Source organism: Syngnathoides biaculeatus, chromosome 10, assembly GCF_019802595.1.
Source record: "Syngnathoides biaculeatus isolate LvHL_M chromosome 10, ASM1980259v1, whole genome shotgun sequence".
Taxonomy (NCBI): Eukaryota; Metazoa; Chordata; class Actinopteri; order Syngnathiformes; family Syngnathidae; genus Syngnathoides; species Syngnathoides biaculeatus.
Window position 1 is genome coordinate 28,450,634 of NC_084649.1, and position 23,070 is coordinate 28,473,703.

Here is a 23,070-nt window from a genome sequence, read left to right on the forward strand (position 1 = left end):
AAAACGGCGTCATCATATCCGTTTACCCAGTTCAAAGCTGTAAAGCAGTGTGATGGGTATTAATTTTAGGGCGAAACAAAATGTTTTTCCGCTTCTAAGTAGATAGCAAGACAGAGTAACTTGACATTCGGTTATTATATCGTTTTACAGTTAACCCTAGCAAGAGGAAGTGTGTTGACTTGGTTGAACTAAATCTGCAAAGCTAAAATTATCTGCGCTTCATTCAGGTTTTTGTTCATTGTAGGTGCCAATCTTTTAGTGCATGATCAAAGCTCATTGAATTTACTGAGCAATTCAACATTTAAAGTCGTGATTTTAAGTTAGCCACGTTTCTAGCCTATAATTGGTAAAAAGATGTATCGATCCAAACCAACATTAAAAGATCGGCAGCATTTGTATAAACTAATAATAAGCCAGCTACTTTATGATGGGTACACAAACATCGCCAACAGTTTAATCAATGAAGTTAAGCCTCAAAGTGTGGTGTCACCATCTGAGCAGCTCGTCCAGCTGGTAAAAATTGGTAAGTTGCTTCTTGGTATTTATGTGGTAGACTGTGTTGGGGTGTAATTCAGTTATAAAATTCATATAAATGATTTATTTTACATTACGGGGAGAATATGCAACAAATGTGCAACAGGCCTTGGAAAGATTTGCACTGCGGGCTGTGGCTGCCATTTTGGGAGCTGCAGAGAAAGTTGAACAAAAAAGACCAGTGGCTGCGCAATTGTAAATTTTAACAAGTTAAAAACATGATGAAATGCACAAAAAAATATGGAAATTTATCAGGAAAATTTTGATAAAGCAAAAGACCGACACCTGGCAAAATGGCATGTTATAAATGTTTTACTCCCAAGGCCATCAACTCCTGCATTGCATCACGTGACCTTCGCATTGCCCGACACACCACCCCAGCGCAGCTTGTAGTAGTCTGTTGCACACAAAAAAATTGCTCCGTGGAAAAGGCGTCGAAGCAGAGCTGAACTCTTCTCATTGGCCCATTTAGCACAGTTTAGCTGTGGTGACTACTCACTGTTCATCCCAGCTCCAGATACAACCTACGTTGCCACCTTCTCAAACGATTTTTTTCAGCATAATTAATAAATTTTCTGGTTATTTATGTCCATTTGTTCAAGCAGTCATGCTTCCACAGTCACCCTTGTTGTTGCGTTCATTTCTTTGTTCCGGATCGTAAAATAAAAATACCTACTGGAAATGACCAAAATGTGCTGAGGAAACTGCACACTGTGGAATTCTAGTCAATACCGTTGAAAGCAAAATCTCTGAAATGGAGAAAGACTGGAGTCTTCTTCTTTTCCTTTCGGCTTCTCTCGTTAGGGGTTGCCACAGCTGCCACATGTTGTAGTTTTTGTTTGACTTGACTTCATTTCTGCCACTTCCAGCGTACTATTTGATGTCGGCCACCCATGCTATCTCTTATCCCTGTAGCATCAGTCTTCCCCCTCTAATTTCACTTTCATGCACATATATTGTATTACTTCGGCCAGTCTTCATTGTGTTTGGTAAATAACTTAACACGTAACACCACAAAAACGACAGAAATCATCCTGGAATTCTGGAAATCTGGCCTGGACAATGCCCATGGACAATGCCTTGCAGTTTTTTAATGGGGAGTGTGTGGAGACGGTCCACTCTTTCAGATTTCTGGGAGTCCACATCACAGAGAAAGTCACCTGGGCTGGAAATACCACGGTGGTAGTGAGAGACGCCCAGGAACGACTCCACATCCTGACTGTGGTCAGGGAGAACAGTTTGGAAGCTAACCTGCTGCTGGCTTTCTACAGAACCACAGTGGAGAGCATCCTCGTAATACTACATCACAATGTGGTATGCTGGGTGTACAACAGTGGATAGGAGAGTTCTGCAAAGAGCGTTCAACGGCATCCAGAAGATCATCGGGTGCTCTCTGCTCTCCCGAGAGGCCATTGCCAGCTCTCGCTACCATAGCAGAGGTACTAAAATTGCTCACGACTCTTCCCACCCTGGTCACCACCTGTTTAACTTGCCGCCCTCTTCCAGGCGTTACAGGTTCCAGTTCGGCTGCCCCATGTTAATTCAGCTGAGTGTGTGCTGACGAATTGGATTGTAGTTTCTGAGCTTTTAACCCTTCAGTTGCTGAAACTACTGTGTAGCCTGATAATGTAGTGCCATCTACAAAGTGTACACTCCCTTCTTGTAAAGGGATTTCTTTTAAATCATGTTTGCATTTTGTTAATTTTTCAGCCAATTCTTGACAATTACACTGCCTTGTGAAAGTATTTGACCCTCTAAAACTTTTCAATCTTTCGCCACATTTCAGGCTTCAAACATAAAGACATAATTTTTTTTTTTTTTGTCAAGAATCAACAACAAGTAAGACACAATCGTGAAATTGAAAGAAATTTATTGGATATTTTATACTTTTTTTAACATAAAAAAACTGAAAAGTGTGGTGTGCAATATTATTCAGCCCCTTTACTTTCAGTGCAGCAAACTCACTCCAGAAGTTCAGTGAGGATCTCTGAATGATCCAATGTTGACTGATGATGATAGAATCCATCTGTGTGTAATCAAGTCTTCGTATAAATGCACCTCCTCTGTGATAGTCTCAGGGTTCTGTTTAAAGGGCAGAGTGCATCATGAAGACCAAGGAACACACCAGGCAGGTCCAAGATTCTGTTGTGACGTTTAAAGCCGGATTTGGATACAAAAAGATTTCCCAAGTTTTAAACATCTCAAGGTGCACTGTGCATGCCATCATATTGAAATGGAAGGAATATCAGACCACTGCAAAACTACCAAGACCCGGCCGTCCTTCTAAACCTTCACCTCGAACAAAGAGAAGACTGATCAGAGATGGAGCCAAGAGGCCCAAGATCACTCTGGATGAACTGCAGAGATTTATAGCTGAGGAAGGAGTCTGTCCATGGGACAACAATTAGTCGTACACTGCACAAATCTGGCCTCATGGGAGAGTGGTAAGAATAAAGCACAAAGATATCCATAAAATGTCCCGTATAAATTTTGCCACAAGCCACCTGGGAAACACACCAAACATTTGGAAGAAGGTGCTCTGGTCAGATGAAACCAAAATCAAACTTTTTGGCCACAATGCAAAATTATATGTTTGCCGAAAAAGCAACACAGCTCACCACCCTGAACACACAATCCCCACTGTGAAACATGGTGGTGGCAGCCTCTTGGTTTTGGCTTTCTTTTCTTTAGCAGGGACAGGGAAGATGGTTAAAATTGATGGAAACATGAATGGAGCTAAATACAGGACCATTCTGGAAGAAAACTTGTTGGAGTCTGCAAAAGACCTGAGACTGGGACGGTGATGTATCTTCCAACAGGACGATGATCGAAAACATAAAGCCAAAGCTATAATGGAATGGTTCACAAATAAATGTATCTAGGTGTTACAATTGCCAAGTCAAAGTCCAGACCTGAATCCAATCGAGAATCTGTTGGCAGAGCTGAAGATTGCTGTTCGTTCTCCATCCAACCTCACTGAGCTCGAGCTGTTTTGCAAGGACAAATGGGCAAGAATTTCAATTTCTTGATGTGCAAAACTGATAGAGACTTGCAGCTATAATTGCAGCAAAAGATGGCGCTACAAAGGATTAATGCAAGGGGGCCAAATAATATTGTATGGCCCACTTTACAGGTTTTTATTTGTTAAAAAAGTATAAAATTTCCAATAAATTTCATTACACTTCATGATTGACTTTTACCAAAGTGAGTGACATTGCTGGTGAGTTGCAAATCAGTCCCGCCTCCAACTGGTCACTGGCTGCTCATGGGTAAGTTGCCAAATATTCAGAAGCCCCCCCTCATCCTCACTAAACATCGTATTGATGATGCACTGGTTCTCCTCCCGAAGTCAATGGATGATACACCTGTCTTTCTCCATGGCCTAACAAAACTCCTCCCTCCACCGGAGTTTTTACCTTAGCAACCACCAAGGTGTATTCTGCTTGGCAAGCTGATACTCATCAGCTCCCACAGGACTCTCATAAGCCAAAAATGGCCCATAGGAATCCCTCTTCAGCTTGACAACATCCCACACTGCTAGTGTCCACGAATTGGTTTGTGGGTCCCACTACGGCTCGCACCGACCACATTACGGCCACAGCTCTAGTTGTCCGCCTCAATACTGGAGATGCAGGACATGGTATATTCTGACTCTTTGGGGACATTGGCTAAATTTTGCGCATCTGGGTCTCACCATCATTGCCCACGAGGGTCCCACAGCAGAAGCACTCTCCAGCACCCCTCTTAAGAATTCCAAAGAGTTTGGGTACTCCGAACTGCTGGTTTTTTTTGCATCGTTACAAACAACACTCGGGACGTGTCCCTCCACTTGAAGGCATAGGGAGGCTACTCTCTCGTCCAAAGGGATGAACCTCAATGTACAAGTGCTGAGCTGGCCAGCAATATATATAAGTAAGTATACTCTCACCTGCTTTCCACCTCTCCCCGTTGGCAAATCTGTGGAAGTGAGTCCATCCACCCTGCATGAAACTGATGCCAAACGGAGCCCATGCTGCATGTGGAGGTGAGTCTGACTATATCTAGTCAGTCCTCCTCAACCTCACACACCAGCTCTGGCTTCTTCCTTCCCAGGTTGATGATGTTCCACATTCCCAGGGCGAGCTTCTGTAGCCGGGGATTGGATTGCCAAGGTCTCTGCCTTTGGCCACCGCCGAGCTCACACCGCACCAGACCCCTATTACCGCCTCTCACAGGTGGTGAGCCGATGGGAATGGGGACCCATGTCATCCTTTCGGGGCTATGCTTGGCTGCGCATCATGGTGGGGGCCCAAGGCTACCAGGCACTCGCCTTTTAGCTGCACCTCCGGCTGGGGCCCCTATGACCTGTGACCTGGCAAGAGAAAATGTTTTTCAGTGTTTTTATGAATCATAGGAGTCTTCTGAGCTGTGCTTTGTATTGTCCCCCACCTAAAACGTGTTTGGCATGTGTGACCCTGCAAGGGGTATTAAAGCCCCCGACAACCTGCCTCCTAGGATCATTGGGGCACACAAACCCCTCTTCCATGATAAGGTGATTGCTCAAGGAGGGGTCAAATGAAGAAATAATTAGGTAAAAAGTAGTTGGATCTTTGTCATTACCAAAGCATCAAGAGAAGGTCATGATTTCCATGTTGGTCTTGTGTTCTGTGTACAACAGATTCCAAGAATGTTTTCATCCACTTTTTTTTTTTCAATTTTTTTTTTTAAGAAATCTCAGAGGCTCCTGTTGATTCAACACTAAGAAAAAATAATGCAAATGCAATCAGTTACAGTTGTACTTACATTTCTTTGAGAACGTAATTTAACTATGTACAGTGCTATATTTTTACAGGGTAACGTGTCATTTTAATCAGCTGCATTTCCAAAGTTACCGTCCCATCACTGGCAGTGGATGAATTGGTGTGTATAGGACCAAATGTCTAAATTCATCATTTGTGTCACAGGTATGGAGAACGATGACAGTGCTGTGCAATACGCTATTGGGCGCTCTGATACAGTAGCGCCTGGCGTAGGAATTGATCTAGAATTTGATGCTGATGTACAGACAATGTCTCCCGAAGCTTCTGAGTATGAGACTTGCTATGTTACCTCCCATAAGGGACCCTGTCGCGTTGCGACATATAGTCGTGATGGCCAACTAATCGCCACAGGCTCTGCTGATGCTTCGATAAAGATACTGGACACTGAGCGTATGCTAGCCAAAAGTGCTATGCCAATTGAGGTAAGTAAGGGGACTAGCACAAATTGTTGTGTTAAAAAAATCTCATATTTTTCTTTTCCAACAGGTTATGATGAATGAGACAGCTCAGCAAAACATGGAGAATCACCCTGTGATTCGAACACTGTATGACCACGTCGATGAAGTCACCTGCTTGGCCTTCCACCCAACTGAACAGATCCTTGCTTCTGGCTCAAGAGATTATACCCTCAAACTATTTGACTACTCAAAGCCCTCTGCAAAAAGAGCATTTAAATATATTCAGGTCAGATTTTCTATGCACAAGGATTTTGCCTCTTTGTCAAAATGTTCTTTGTTATTAGTTCATTTTGATACTACTAGCTGACCAGTTATTTTTTTGTATGCTACTGAAGGTAGATTGTTTTCTTATATATTTTGAAAATAAAAAATCCTCCCCTTTAGGAAGCTGAGATGCTGCGTTCTATCTCCTTTCATCCATCTGGAGATTTCCTTCTGGTTGGAACACAGCACCCCACACTGCGTCTTTATGATGTCAACACCTTTCAGTGTTTTGTGTCCTGCAACCCTCTGGACCAGCATACAGACACGATTAGCGGTGTCAGTTACAATCCTACAGCCAACAGCTACGTCACCTGCAGTAAGGACGGTAGCATTAAACTGTGGGATGGTGTATCCAATCGCTGTGTGACCACCTTTGACAAAGCTCATGATGGAACAGAGGTCTGTTCAGCTATCTTTACGAAGAACTCAAAGTACATCCTGTCCAGTGGGAAAGATTCAGTGGTCAAACTGTGGGAAATATCAACAGGCCGAATGTTGGTGAAATACACAGGTGAGGATGATTGTTTTTTTCAAGAGCAAAAGAGATGCTTGATTCACAATTACTAGTTTGAAGTCCATATCCTATCTCTACAGGGATCTTAGTGGTGTGTCCCATGTCAGAGACTCACAAAATGATGAGGGACACAAAAAGCATTGTTATGCATCCATTGAGCCTCAACATTGCTTACCCTTGTACAGTTGAAGTCAGAAGTTTACATATACTATGAAAAAAAAAAACAGTTCATTTTTTGTCTCACTGTCTGAAGTCAAATCAGAATAAACCTCTCCTCTTTCAGGTCACTCAAATCACCAAAATTATTTCATTTTGTTACAATCCCAGATAAATGATTTTCGAATATATTCAAGGTAAAAAGTTTACATATACAAAAAGCACTATGTCTTTAAAGAACATGGGGAAGCCTGGATGAGGAGGTAATGGATTTAGAATCTCCTGTTAACTGACATGAGTTAATTAACAGCACACCCATGAGTATATTTAAGACCACACCTCAAACACTGCTTCCTTGTTTGAAATAATTGGAAAATCAAAAGAAATTGGCCAAGAAATCAAAGAATCGGGATCAGCACAAGTCTGGCTACTCCTTGGATGCAATTTCCAGATGCTTGAAGGTGTCACATACGTCTGTTCAAAAACATGCAAGTATAAAACATCGTGGGAATGTCCAGCCTTCATGCTGCATAGGAATGAGACTGGCTCTCTGTCCCAGAGATCATCATGTTTTGATCCGAAATGTGTGAATCAACCCCAGAACAAAAGCTGAAGTCCTGGTGAAGATGCTGGTAAGAAAGTGTCATTATCCACAGTGAAACGACTTATGCACCGAAATGGGCTGAAAGGCCACTCACTGATATTGCAGCCATTACTCCGAAATAAACCTAAAAAAGCAGTTTGCAATTTGCAGAAACACACCAAGACACATATATTAACTTCTAAAGACATGTCCTATGGTTTGATTAAACTAAAGTGGAGCTGTTTGGCCATAATGACTGTTACATCTAGAGGAGAAAGGGGGAAGCTTCTAGACCTGAGAATACCATACAAACTGAACCATGGAGGTGGCAGCATCATGTTGTTGGGCTGTTTTGCTGCAGCAGAAACGAGATCGCTTCATAATAAAGACATCATTGTGATATTAAGGCAACATCTCAAGACAAATACCAGGAAATAACACTTGGGCGTAAATGGGTCTTCCAAATGGACAATGACCATGAGCATACTGCCAAAATAGTTAAAAAGTGGCTTGAGGATAACAAATTCAATTTCTTGGCGTGAACATCACAAACCTCTGATCTGAATCCCATCACAAATTTGTGGGCAGATGTGAAAAAGCATGTGCAAGCAAGGCAACATTCTCACTCAGTTACACTAGTTCTGTGAGGAGGAATGGGCCAGGATTTCATTCGAGTAATGTCAGAAGCTTGTGGAAGGTTACCGAAAACGTTTTAACTGAAGTCATGCACTTCAAAGGAAATGCTACTCAATACCAAGGAAATGTTTGTAAACTTTTGACTACAACGAAAATAATACATATTTCTCTTAAGAAATTCTCTCTCTTTATTGTAGCGATTTTTGTGTATGTCCTGCTTAGCTGTTAGATCAAGCAGAACGGGAAACTGGATCCCCTTTATACGAGAAGCTATACTGTTACAGTGGGGTTTTTGAGGTTCCTCTGTGATTTCTTTGTATTATAATTGAAATTTTATCGAAGATCAGAGTCAGTTTAACAGAACACAATTTATAGAGGGTTGAGAGGAAAAAATACAAAGACAAAGCACCAACTGTAAACTGAGAAAATTAAATCATTCTGTAGCTACGACATGAGATTGTTGCACGACTTCCTCTGAATGAAGAACAGGCTAGATAAGGTGTTAGATACTCTAATCCCTGTGCATAAATGTCCTCTTCCAAAAAAGGCATGTTTCATACATGTTAACTTGCTTCCGCCACTCCTCACTGATGAGTTTATGAAACTCTTCCTCCATGAAACAACAACGAGCAGCACCATACAGAGATACATCTCTGAGGATGTATCTTTTTAGAAAATTTTTCAACTAGCCTTTGCTGGCCAAAAAGACTCGTCCTCGAGGGTGTAAATCACAATGTAGGCTCCAACAAGGAGAGAAGTGCCCCATCCGGATCCCTGGAGATTATCCCAGAAGGTACCACAGTGCCTGTAGCATTTGCTGCACAAAGTGGTTGATTCCTCTTGCTGGATCCCAAAAAAGATATAAGCACTCACAAATGGGACCGATTCCTCCCACTGAATCCCTCTTCTTCTTTTCCTTTCGGCTTGTCCCGTTAGGGGTCGCCACAGCGTGTCATCTTTTGCCATCTTAGCCTATCTCCTGCATCTTCCTCTCTAACCCCAACTGCCCTCATGTCTTCCCTCACCACATCCATAAACCTTCTCTTTGGTCTTCCTCTCGCTCTTTTGCCTGGGAGCTCCATCCTCACCATCCTTCTACCAATATACTCACTCTCTCTCCTCTGAACATGTCCAAACCATCGAAGTCTGCTCTCTCGAATCTTGTCTCCAAAACATCTAGCTTTGGCTGTCCCTCTAATGAGCTCATTTCTAATCCTATCCAACCTGGTCACTCCGAGCGAGAACCTCAACATCTTCATTTCTGCCACCTCCAGTTCAGCTTCCTGTTGTTTCTTCAGGGCCACCGTCTCTAATCCGTACATCATGGCCGGCCTCACCACTGTTTTGTAAACTTTGCCCTTCATCCAATCAGAGACTCTTCTGTCACATAACACACCAGACACCTTTCGCCAGCTGTTCCAACCTGGTTGGACCCGTTTCTTCACTTCCTGACCACACTCTCCATTGCTCTGTATTGTTGACCCCAAGTATTTGAAGTCGTCCACCCTCGCTATCTCTTCTACCTGTAGCCTCACTCTTCCCCCTCCACTTTTCTCATTCACGCACATATACTCTGTTTTACTTAGGCTAATCTTCATTCCTCTCCTTTCCAGTGCATGTCTCCATCTTTCTAATTGTTCCTCTGCATGCTCCCTGCTTTCACTGCATATCACAATATCATCTGCGAACATCATGGTCCAAGGGGATTCCAGTCTAACCTCATCTGTCAGCCTATCCATTACCACTGCAAACAGGAAGGGGCTCAGAGCTGATCCCTGATGCAGTCCCACCTCCACCTTAAATTCGTCTGTCACACCTAAGGCACACCTCACCATTGTTCTGCTGCCATCATACATGTCCTGTACTATTTTAACATACTTCTCTGGCACACCAGACTTACGCATGCAGTACCACAGTTCCTCTCTTGGTACTCTGTCATAGGCTTTCTCAAGATCCACAAAGACACAATGTAGCTCCTTCTGACCTTCTCTGTACTTTTCCACGAGCATCCTCAAGGCAAATAATGCATCTATGGTACTCTTTCTAGGCATGAAACCATACTGTTGCTCGCAGATACTTACTTCTGTCCTGAGTCTAGCCTCCACTGCTCTTTCCCATAACTTCATTGTGTGGCTCATCAACTTTATTCCTCGGTAGTTCCCACAGCCCTGAACATCCCCTTTGTTCTTAAAAATGGGAACTAGAACACTTTTCCTCCATTCTTCAGGCATCTTTTCGCCCGCTAGTATTCTGTTGAATCAGTTGGTCAAAAACTCCACAGCCATCTCTCCAAATTGCTTCCATACCTCTACCGGTATGTCATCAGGACCAACTGCCTTTCCATTTTTCATCCTTTGTAGTGCCTTTCTGACTTCCCCCTGAGTAATCATTTCCACTTCCTGGTCCTTGACTCTTGCCTCTTCAACTCTTCCTTCTCTCTCATTTTTTTCATTCATCAACTTCTCAAAGCATTCTTTCTATTTAGCACACTACTGGCACCAGTCAACACATTTCCATCTCTATCTTTAATCACCCTAACCTTCTGCACATCCTTTCCATCTCTATCCCTCTGTCTGGCCAACCTGTAGAAATCCTTTTCTCCTTCTTTCATGTCCAACCTGGTGTACATGTCTTCATGTGCCTCTTGTTTAGCCTTTGCCACCTCTACCTTTTGCCCTACGTCGCATCTCGATGTACTCCTTTCGCCTCTCTTCAGTCCTCTCAGTATCCCACTTCTTCTTCGCTAATCTCTTTCCTTGTATGACTCCCTGTATTTTGGTGTTCCACCACCAAGTCTCCTTCTCCCCTTTCCTACCAGATGACACACCAAGTACTCTCCTGCCTGTCTCTCTGATCACCTTGGCTGTCGTCGTCCAGTCTTCCAGGAGCTTCGGTTGTCCATCGAGAGCCTGTCTCACCTCTTTCCGGAAGGCCGCACCACATTCTTCCTTTCTCAGCTTCCACCACATGGTTCTCTGCTCTACCTTTGTCTTCTTAATCTTCCTACCCACCACCAGATTCATCCTACATACTACCATCCTATGCTGTCGAGCTACATTCTCCCCTACCACTACTTTACAGTCAGTAACCTCCTTCAGATACATCGTCTGCACAAAATATAATCTACCTGCGTGGTCTCTACCTCCGCTCTTGTAGGTCTATATGTCCTATTCCTCCTCTTCTGGAAATAAGTGTTCACTACAGCCATCTCCATCCTTTTTGCAAAGTCCACCATCCCCTTCAAATCCTTTCCTGGATGCCGTACTCCCCATCACTTCTTCATCGCCCGTTTCCTTTACCAATATGTCCATTACAATCTGCACCAGTCACAATCTCTCGCTGTCTGGGATACTCAAACTACTTCATCTAGTTCCTCCAGAATTTCTCTTTCAACTCTAGGTCACATCCTACCTGTGGTGCATAGCCGCTAACTACATTATACATAACACCTCAATTTTCAAATTTTAGTCTCTTCACTCGATCTGATACTCTTTTCACCTCCAGCATTCTTAGCCAGCTCTTCCTTTAAAATAACCCCTACTCCATTTCTCTTCCCATCTACTCCGTGGTAGAATAATTTAAACCCTGCTCCCAAACTTCTAGCCTTACTACCTTTCCACCTGCTCTCTTGGATGCACAGAATATCAACCTTTCTCGTAATCATCATGTCAACCAACTCCTGAGCTTTCCCTGTCATAGTCCCAACATTCAAAGTCCCTACACTCAGTTGTAGGCTCTGTGCATTCCTCTTTTTCTTCTCACGCTGGATCCGGTTTCCTCCTCTTCTTTGTCTTTGACCCACAGTAGCTGAATTTCCACAGACGCCCTGCAGGTTAGCAGTGCCGGGGGCGGGCGTTGTTAACCCGGGCCACGACCGATCCGGTATGGGATTCTTTAGATGAACGCTCATATTTGTTTGGCACAGTTTTTACGCCGGATGCCCTTCCTGACGCAACCCTCTGCATTTATCCGGGCTTGGGACCGGCCTACAGATTGCACTGGTTTGTGCCCCCATAGGGCTGCATTCACTGAATCCCTAAAACGATAAAAGTGCCCATGCAGTTATCACTTCTTTGGCTCTCCGGTGCTGGGGCACAACGCTGAGGTGGTATTGTAACTACATTGGGGGTGTGCGTGTGCATATGCGAGACGGTCAACAACGTGGACAAGACAGCCAAAACAAGGAAATGGGTGGGACAAGGAAGTCGCCAACCAATCACCTCACTGGTTAAAGCCACTCGTGCTCTCATTGGTCGATGTCACACCGGTAACCAAACACTCACCTTGTTTCATGTTTATCTGCAATATGCCGGTCTGGCAGTATTTTTTTTTTTTTTTTACTTAATAAAAGCCCTCAAAGCACGAAGTCACGAGGGAACCCTGTACTTACCTAGAATAGCCAGGGAATGACGTTAAATTTTTGAAATAGTGTGATTGCCCGTCCATTTAAAGCTTGTCGACCACCACCCACACTCGTTTCCTGTTATCTCAGAAATTCCTCTTGCGGGAATAAAGTTTTATGCCTCTCATTGATTTCCTTGGGAACTGATCGTTCATACAAAGTGACACTACAAATCAGGTTTAGCTCGGCGACTGTTGTAAAGACTAAAGCAGGTCGTACAGTATATGACATGCGCTTACATCACCAATGCATTGGCGTGGAAGTGAAGCGTCAGACGAGCAGGAAGACAGCAATTCCAAAATGCAATACAAGACTGAAAAGAAAGAGGTAAACATGAAAGTGTGGCTAGGCAAGCACCCGTTTGTTGTAACACTTACCTTTCTCTCTGCTAAGTGTGATGCCACAATGCAGGACCATAGAAATAAAGGTGGAAGTCAACTTAGCACAAAATAATGTACTTAACATGAGCTTACTTTAGTAAAATTATGTTAGCACTGCGGAGTGTCCCATTTAACTGATTACAGTCAAATGTATGACTTTAAAAAAAAATTAGACAATTTTTTTAATCCGACCAGAAACTCATAACACAACCATAATGATACATATGTGCTTTTTGCTCAGTGTGATATTCGGCCAATCTGATGAACTGTAACAATCTTGGAGTAAAGTTAGTGAAAAATGTAGCAAATATGGCCAGGGAGGAATAAGAGGAACGTATGTTTTGAAGGGAGATGAAGAAAATGTTTTTTTCTCTTGAATTTTCTTCATTTTAGTTTGAAGAAATTAAACTTATCCGTAAAGTAGTCCAAAGAATAGTAGTTTTAATCAGTCAGCTGGTCTAAGATCATAAATGCACATCCATTAACATAATCTCTGAGCCACAAAATGCGAGTATTTGAAGTCAAGATGCAAAAAGGCTTTTAATTCTTAAAAAAATACCTGATCTTTAAATTGAAGAACTATGAAGAGCCGTTCCCTTTTTGTGGTGGAGGAGTTTGTGTCCCAGTGACCTGACAAGCCGAAAGTAAAAGAAGATACCAGTTGTTGTCTAAAGTTATTTTTCCTGGTAGGAGAGTCAATATGCTGATTATATTGAAGGAGTTTGTGGTTGAGTTTAGCTTTGTTTACATCTCCCAAGTATAATGAAGTGGGAGTCTTGGTGCTTTTTTTTTCTCTCGATTTCATTTACTTATTCAGTGAGTGTTAGTGCTGTGTTTATGTTAGCTTGATGATTAATGTAAACATTGGCAAAGATAAAGGAGGCAAACTCACTCAGTGAGTAGAAGTTTAGTTCAATAACAGCGACTAAAAACAAGCTTAAGTGTGTGTTGAGCTCCATATTCAGGACCATTTAGTGATTTATCGACAAGTAGCGGAACTTTAAAATCTATTACAAAGCCAACTAAAGCCAGTGTAAAGACTAGAATTGAAGTAATATACTCTGACCTCTTTGTTCTTGTCAGGACACGTTGTGCAGCATTCTGAATGAACCACAACTGTTTCATGCTCTTTTTGGGGAGTCCAGTCAGAAGACCATTACAATTGTCAAGTCAACTTGACATAAAATAATTGATAAGGTTCTCCTGGTCTGTTTGACACATACAAGCTTTCACTCTACATGAAATCTTCAGGTGGTAAAAGGCAGTTTTGGTAATTGACTTGGTATGACTGAAGACCAGAGAGATCTCAATGGGAGAAAAGAAAACCATTTTGAATCTTAGAGAGGAGGGTAAATTGATCAGTTCTATTGGACAAACATTGTGTATAGCCAAAACAGCGATTTGAAATGCTGTGAAAAAGAAACTCCTGATATACTGAGCAACAGATATCGAACAGGTCGGCCAATAGTGTCAGCAGCAAGTGATGACAGGGTCATTTGTTAGAGCTACAAAGAAACACCAAAAGACAACAGTCAGAGACTCCATTGCTAACCTCCACTGGTCAGTCTCGAGGTTAGCCACAAGAGTTTTAGAACAAAGTTTTATGTACTGATGAGATTAAAATTACCCTCTACCAAAGTGATGGAAAGGCCAAAGTATGAAGAAAGAGAGGATCTGCTTAAGATCCAAAACACACGAGCTTATGTGACCTCAGGTGGTGGTTATGTCATGGATGGATCTTGGATGGCTGCTTCTGGAACAGGTTCACTCGTCTTGATTGATGGTAGTTGTATAATTAATTCTGAAGTCTACAAAACCATTTTGTCTGTAGCTTTTCAGAAAAATACCTCCAAACTAATCATCACAATCTTCTTCATCCAATAAGACTGTGACCCAAAACACACAGCCAATACAGCAAAGGTCTTAGACTGGTTAAGTCAGTCACTACACCTTAACCCAATAGAGCAGGGGTGTCAAACAAATTTTTGTCTCTGCCCACATTGTAATTCCGGTTTTTCCTTCAGAGGGCTGTGATGACTCTGAAACCATTAAACCGTTTCATCACCTCATCGTATTACACGCTACAGTTAAAATCAGGTTTTAGAACCAGAAATCGAGTGGAATGGGTTTTTCAAGTATTCATGTTTGGTAACAAAAAATGCTTGTAATATATAGTTATCATTTACAGTGAAGAAAATAAGTATTTGAACACCCTGCTATATTGCAAGTTCTCCCACTTAGAAATCATGGAGGGCTCGAAAATTTTAATCGTAGGTGCATGTCCACTGTGAGGGAGATACTCTAAAAAAAAAAAATCCTGAAATCACAATGTATGATTTATTTTTTTCATTTTTTTTTTCATTTTTTTAACAATTAGTGTGATACAGCTGCAAAGAGGTATTTGAACACCTGAGAAAACCAGTGTTAATATTTGGTACAGTAGCCTTTGTTTGCAATTACAGAGGTCAAAGGTTTCCTGAAGTTGTTCACCAGGTTTGCAGACATTTCAGGAGGGATTTTGACCCACTCCTCCACACAGATCTTTTCTAGATCAGACAGGTTTCTGGCCTGTTGCTGAGAAACGCGTAGTTTCAGCTCCTTCCAAAGATTTTCTATTTGGTCTGGAGACCACCTAGGCCACCTTGATATGCTTCTTACGGTGCGACTCCTTGGATTTCCTGGGTGTGTGCTTCGGGTCATTGTCATGTTGAAAGACCCAGCCACGACTCATCTTCAATGCTCTGACTGAGGGAAAGAGTTTGTTCCCCAAAATCTCACGATAACATGGCCGCGGTCGTCCTCTCTTTAAACAGTGCAGTCGTCCTGTCCCATGTGCAGAAAAACACCTCCAAACCGTGATGCTATCACCCACATGCTTCACAGTACAAATGGTGTTCTTGGGATGGAACTCATCATTCGTCTTCCTCCAAATACAGTTAGTGGAATTATGACCAAAAAGTTCAATTTTGGTCTCATCTGACAACAAAACTTTCTCCCATTATTCCTCTGTATCATCCAAATGGTCATTGGCAAACTTAAGATGGGCCTTAACATGGGCTGGTTTAAGCAGGGGAACCTTCCGTGCCATGCATGATTTCAAACCATGATGTCATAGTCTATTGCCAACAGTCACCTTTGAAACGGTGGTCCCAGCTCTTTTCAGATCATTGACCAAGTCCTGTTGTGTAGTCCTGGGCTGATTCCTCACCTTTCTCAGGATCATTGAGACCCCACGATGTAATATCTTGCATGAGGCTCCACTCTGATTGAGATTGAGCGTCATGTTTAGCTTTTCTGATGATTGCTCCGACAGTGAACCTTTTTTCACCAAGCGGCTTGGCAATTTCTCCGTAGCCCTTTCCAGCCATGTGGAGTTGTACAATTTTGTCTCTGGTGTCTTTGGACAGCTCTTTGGGCTTGGCCATGTTACAAGTTTGAGTCTGACTGATTGTATGGGGTGGACAAGTGTCTTTATGCAACTAACGACCTCACACAGGTGGATCTGATTCAGCATAATTCATGGAGTGGAGGTGGACTTCCAAAGGCGGAACAGGTGTTGAAATACTTATCTGCAGCTGTCATTTAAAAATCTTACATTGTGATTTCTGGATGTTTCTTTTTAGATTATCTCTCTCACAGTGGACATGCATCTACGATGAATATTTCAGACCCCTCCATGATTTCAAAGTGGGAGAACTTGCAATATAGTAGGGTGTTCAAATACTTATTTTCTTCACTGTATGATAGATGACAATTTAGAAATTTGGTCCAGATTTTTACACTAATAATGGAAGTTGAATAGGTGCATCTGATTCAGCATCATACATGGAGTGGACTTCTAAAGGCGGACTAACAGGTCTTTGAGGGTCAGAATTCTAACTGATAAACAGGTGTTCAAATACTTATCGGCAGCTGTATCACACAAAAAAAATCGTTTAAAAATCATACATTGTGATTTCTGGATGTTTCTTTTTAGATTATCTCTCTCACAGTGGACATGCACCTACGATGAAATTTCAGACCCCTCCATGATTTCTAAGTGTGATAACTTGCAATATAGCAGGGTGTTCAAATTTATTATTATTATTTTCTTCACTGTAAGATAGATGACAATTAGAAATTTTGGTCCAGATTTTTAAACCAATCATGGAAGTTGACAGTAGTCTTTCCTTCGCGGGCCAAATAAAATTATGTGGCAGGCCAGATTTGGCACCCGGGCCTTGAGTGTGACACCTGTGCAATAGAACATATCTTTTACATCTTGAAGAGGAGATACAAGAACAGAAAAGCAACATCAGTAAATATATAGTCAATTGGTCGTAGGCTTGATGCAGTTATTGCAAGTCAGGGTTATGGCACCAATTAGTTACTATTATTCACCGAAAGAACTGTTGTACAAATTGGTTGGCCACCTTGCTCATTGTCAGGTTTGACGCCCAACCGCTGGACTAATATGCAAACGACAGGGACAAAAGAGGTCTTCAATTTGGCTCATGAGGAGGACTGGTTCGGGAGACCAGCTGCATCTCCGAACCACGTTCTGAGTCAACCTCACTGTTGTGTCTCTTTTTATTGATTTCTCACGTCAAAAGGTTACGAGGTTTCAAATTCACTAAGTACAAATGGTAAAACAGATGGCAACACCAACACTAACACAAATACTGAGGTCTTTCAAAGCTGCAGCAGTGTCCTAATAAACCTGCTAGGGATTAGCAGGGCATCTGATTTAAATCATGTTTGAGGTATTCAGGAGTATCTGCTTGAAGTCAGCAGGGGGGTGAATCACCTTTCCAAATGTCGCTGGGTCACAGAGCCGCTTGCAAAGACAATGATTCGGGCAAGGATGATGGAAACAAATGCATGATAAAACAATAATTCTAATACTCATACATGCATTTCGTAGGTCTGCCCATAAATCTTCAACAGAATTGAGATCAGGAATTGGCAATGGCCATTCAAAACCTTGACTTTATCCTGAAGCCCCTTTGTAACCAGTTTGGCAGTATTCTCTGCCTGATTACTTGGCTGATTTGTTTTGTACAAGCTGTGGTTCATTGTCAAATTTAGCTAACTATGCCAGGCTCAAGAGGACGCCTATCGCAGAGCCCTGGACAATCAAACCCGAAACTACCTTTCAAAAGAAATAAACATTGCAAGAGAAATGACTTGCTCTATGTTATGCTTTTGCATCTCTGTAGAGATATTTTGGCCCACTCTTCCTTGCACAATTATTTAAATAAAACAACATGAGTGGTTTACAGCATGAATGCCTTATTAAGGTCAAGTACTTGTGTAATCGCTCCAAAGACAAAAACACAAACGTGTGTAATTCTAAAAAGCACGTTACTGAGGCATCAACACTGATAAGCGTAATCTTCCAATAATAATGTTGTCCTGGGTTCCTTTGTGACCTTGTGGAAGCGTTATCACTGTACTAATCTTCTATCACTGAGGTAATTTTTGTCGGCTATCCATTCCTACTGAAATTTGCCACTATTGTGTTTTCTCTCTCTATGTGTATAGCAGCACTCGCCTTGGTTTGTTGGCGTCCTAAAGCTTTTGAAATGGCTTTGTAACCCTTTGCAGGTTTTGAATCAGGGCATTTGGCTGCAGCTTTTCTTCATCCTTTCTTCCTTCCTTCCTTTGTTACTTCCTTTCTTTTGGTTTTGATTTCATTAGACGCTTTATTTTTAAGAGATTTCTCAATTGAACAGGTCTGGAAGTAATCACTTTGATTTCGGTTGATAAAATTAACCCTGCTTTCTATTCAATATGAGGTTCAGTTAATTCATGATTTCGCAACAAAGGCAATTACCTTTTCGCACAGGGCTATGTAGGTTTGAAGAATTTTCTCTTTTCATTAATAAAATCATTTAAAATCTGTAATTTGTGTTCTTGGGTTATCTATATAAACATTTTTTTGTTCATCTTAGTGTGGCAACTGCAAAAACAATTTGAGAAGGGACAAAATGGTTTTATGGCACTGTAGATTTTTTGACAAATTAGTTGTATTTTGAAATGGGTACAATTTTTCAATGTATTTGCTGTTGCAGGTGCTGGTCTTAGTGGTCGTCAGATGCATCGTACACAGGGTGTGTTTAACCACACAGAGGATTATGTTCTTCTTCCTGATGAGCGCACAATCAGCCTTTGCTGCTGGGATTCCCGTACAGCAGAGAGGAAAAACCTGCTCTCTCTGGGTCACAACAACATTGTCCGCTGCATTGTCCACTCGCCCACCAATCCTGGTTTCATGACTTGCAGTGATGACTTCAGGGCTCGTTTCTGGTACCGGCGCACCACCACAGATTGACCTGTCTTGCCACATCTTTTGACTCAGAGAAGCAAAGGATTTAACACGCAGGACTTGTGTGCAGCAACAACAAAGTCAAATGCTGTGGAATCTTCAAGTTAGATACAATTGAATTTATTTTATTTTTTTTCTGAGCAATTGTACCCTCTTTTTAATACTATTTTGTCACGCTCGTCCACAAAGACCATAAAGTGTTCCCCCCTGCAACACTTTGATTTTGTTCATGTCTTAATCCTTTTTTTTAAACTTTTTTCCTCTTGTTACATGTGAATTTAGACTAAAATCCCCTTGCTCAAACCAACAAAATATGACAAAGCAGTTGTATTGTGTCTAAGACAATTTAATCACACAGGCAACAATACAACACAAAAACTATAAAACCACTAACACGAAATAGAAGTTCAAAGACTGAGTAGTTGAGCCAAGCTACGAATAGTCACCAGAGTTGAACAACCAGGCAAATTTCCAGAGACGAAAGGCAGAATGCAGTGTGGCGTGTACTTGTATACTTGTCCAAAGAGTGGTGGTATGAAGCTCCGTTGACGGTCCTTCTCTGTCTTCTTATATAGGCACTCCTCGGAACATTTCAGAAATCTGTATCACAGAAGAACCGCATCATAACACAAAAATATGAAAGGAAAATAAAGAATAAAAATACACACATAACACACTGTACAGAGTTGAATTAAAAAAAATGTATTCTTAACATTAATGACTGGTATTCTATAGTAGTACAAGACTGATGTTAAACATGGATGTGAGCACCAATGTTTGTTGTCCTCGAGCTTCTGCGGTTTCCTTTCTGCGTTCTGTGAGTACAACTTTTTGTGCAATTGTCAATGTGTTTTCAAATCACATAGCGTCTCCAGTGAACTTTTATGAATGCTAAAAATTCAAAGTTTTTATAAATACATTTCATATTCTTGGTGCATAATAAACTAATAATGACTTGAAACTCTAGAGAGGCTGGGTTGTAAGGGTGAGTGAGAGGAGGGAGGAAGAGTTGCTGGGTAGGGCTTCGACTATGCGCACATGCTCTCATTGTTTGTCACGCCGGGGACCAATCATTCGCCTTGTATCAATGTGTCTTCCTGTTATACACTATATACTGTCTTTTTTTGTGGGTGTGTGTTTGTGGAGGGGGGGTGATGCACTGAAGCCGCAATAGGTGAAGCGTGAAGTAAAGAGGGATTACTGTATATTATATTTATAAGGTTTTATAAACATTGAACTAAATACCCATTTTGTCTCAAATATGCAAAGTACAAATACTGTTTACATTTTTTTAACTGTTCTGGTGCCCACATAAACACATCCCCCGCTACTAAGCAGTTTTTCACTTTTCCCATGTGGTTCTGGTCCCAATTAACCACAAAAAATTAAGAGTAACAAGCGTTGTACAAATGGCATGACCACAATATGAACTCTTAACTTGTGCAGGATAAATTCTCCACTCTATGTTTGTTCCTTTACAAACTAATAAATCAGTCGCTCTATACGCTTCTCAAGCTCTGCAGGGAAAAAAAAAGTAAGGTTCAAGAGATTGTTTTCAAATATTTAAAAGAATATGCCTTAAGACACCCGGAGGACGACCCAGGACATGCTGGAGAGACTGTCTCTCGGCTGGCTTGGGAAAGCCTCGGGATCCCTCCGGAAGAAGTTCCTGGGGAAAGGGAAGTCTGGGTATCCCTGCTGAAGCTACTTCCCCTGCGACCCGACCCGGAAAAGCGGAAGATAATGGATGGATGGATGGATGGATAAAAGAATATGCCACTTTATTTTTATTGACAATGATCTATCGCAAATCAAACACCCACTTAATCCGCTTGTTCACCGTGATGTGGTAAGTCTACTTCTGGACCCATGTGTCTTAGTGCTGAACAACATGGCAGAGCCGTTAACCTTTTTTACTGTGAAGAGCCGTTAGCCTTTTTTACTGTGACATATTTCTTTTCGAATGTCTCAGAATGCGTCATTCTTAGTGCTGAACAACATGGCAGAGCCGTTAGCCTTTTTTACTGTGAAGAGCCGTTAGCCTTTTTTACTGTGACATATTTCTTTTCGAATGTCTTAGAATGCGTCAGATAGTGTTTAAACTCTGACAACTCTAACCAGGTGAATGGTGTGACGATCCATGTCGAAGTTTTTCGTGGACGCTTGCTTCGATGCACGCTTCAATGGAAAAACAAAAGCTACAAAGTCAAGATAAGAAGGTTAGTGATAATGGCTTGGTCATGAGTGTACTCTGCCTAAATGATATCCTTTGAGCATGATTCTAACAAAATGTTGTATGAATTGATAACATTTATAAAGACAGTTAGTAGGGTCAAGTATAAAACAAGGCAAGTAATGTAGATGCTCCCAATTCAATACTATATTTATATACATGCTAGAGGTCATGAGTGACCGCACATTTCTAATTATTCATATTTGTCTTGAACCTATTCAGGTCTGCCTTCAGGAACAATCGCATCACTGCTCGCAACTTTGGTCGAATATTGGCTGCAGTTGGACAACTCTTACCCTCCCTCACTCTGTAAGACTTTGTGATCACAATACAATATTAAAGAAGGAATCAAGGTTAAAGGTTGAAACCATTTTTATTTTCGCTATTACATGTATGATGAATCCAAGTAGCATAACTTTTTTTCAGGTTTTGGACTGGGGGATCCTTCATGAGAACCTGTTGCTCTTACAGAGTACACACGCATCACTGGCCAGCCTGGATCTCCAACAGGACTTGGACACTCTCCAAGTGGTGTTCTTTGAGCTTTGCCGTATGGAATCGTTGAGATCAATTGCCCTTGGTCATCAAAAAATTAAACACCCACCCCAGCACGTAGCTGAGAAGGACTTTTGTCTATAGATGAGGTTACTGGCTCATGGAAGCTAAAAAGGGACCATGCTTACTGGCACCAAATATAAAGGGTCATCTGTACCTGGCGGGGTGTTACAAGTTTGTGGTGTGGACTCTTAAGGAAAGAGAAATTATTCCTATGATGAGGGATCCATCTTGGGCTTTGAACCTGGTTGTACGTCACACATTTTACAAAACTGTTTTCCTGCCAAGTGTTTTGGAAGATTTGTAAAAATGTCAGTCAGGATATGTGTTTAAGAATCACATGCTGAATATATCTGTATGCCAGTTTTTTTCATTTGTCGTTCTTTATTTGTGCAATCACACCTGATACTGTAAACCCAAAAATATTGGATAACATTCTATTGTCAGTTTTGCACAATATACAAAAATCACTATTTTAGAGAGCTTTCACTACAGATGAATTTGTTGACATGAGTTACAAAGAAATCTTTGAATCCAATACATTTGCATTTTTGTCCCCCATGATATCAAGTATATGAAGTATTTCTGGGTTCTCAGGAGATCATTAAAAAAAATAAAAAATACAACTCACCATCGAAATTAATCCCCCCACCACGACATGCATGAATAAACCCAGGCACCAACATTAAATCCTCGCACATGTGCCCTATATTATATCTGCCAAGGATGTCAGAAATGTACTATTATGTGTACGTTTGTGAACAATATAACAATCATATTACTAACAACCAACCAAACCTATGTACGAGATAGGTTTCGATGAAAAAAGAAAATGACACGCTGATGTCAGAAATGTACTATTATGTGTAAGTTTGTGAACAATATTATAACAGAATCATATTACTAACTACCAACCAAACCTATGTACGAGATAAGCTTAGATGAAAAAAGAAAAAGATGACACGCTGTGGCGACCCCTAACAGGACAAACCGAAAGGAAAAGAAGAAATTACAAACTACCAAAAACAAAAAAGGGATCAAATCTTTGCGTCTGAAAAGACATCAAATATTCTCTTTCACACAATACACATTACAAAGTATGGTTGTAAATTTGAGAAGCTGTCATTGTATTAAATCTAATACTGACACCATCGAGCGTTTACTTAGCGTCCGGGCTTGTCTTGGTTGTTTTGTAAAAACTTCTTCGACAAAAAATAAGGTTCAAAGTTTATGAAATAAGAAAGAAATG

At 41.4% G+C, this 23,070-nt stretch overlaps 1 protein-coding gene across 8 annotated transcripts; it reads left to right on the forward strand.

Annotated features, from left to right (window-relative positions):
* Positions 1-2: 2 nt before the first annotated feature.
* On the forward strand, positions 3-22,194 carry cstf1 (cleavage stimulation factor, 3' pre-RNA, subunit 1). Of its 8 annotated transcripts, XM_061831955.1 has the most exons (10): positions 1,833-1,973; positions 2,041-4,558; positions 4,627-4,814; positions 5,478-5,755; positions 5,820-6,017; positions 6,176-6,566; positions 18,780-20,882; positions 21,155-21,252; positions 21,489-21,575; positions 21,693-22,194. In XM_061831955.1, the coding sequence occupies exons 2-7, from the start codon at positions 4,401-4,403 to the stop codon at positions 19,037-19,039; spliced, it is 1,473 nt and encodes a 490-aa protein (XP_061687939.1). In that variant the 5' UTR covers positions 1,833-1,973; positions 2,041-4,400; the 3' UTR covers positions 19,040-20,882; positions 21,155-21,252; positions 21,489-21,575; positions 21,693-22,194. The 8 variants fall into 8 exon arrangements, with proteins under 8 accessions (XP_061687943.1, XP_061687944.1, XP_061687939.1 ...); XM_061831960.1 differs by lacking the exons at positions 2,041-4,558; positions 4,627-4,814 and adding an exon at positions 384-523 and having other exon boundaries at positions 1,806-1,973; XM_061831956.1 differs by lacking the exon at positions 1,833-1,973 and having other exon boundaries at positions 1,995-4,558; positions 21,677-22,194.
* Positions 22,195-23,070: the final 876 nt, after the last annotated feature.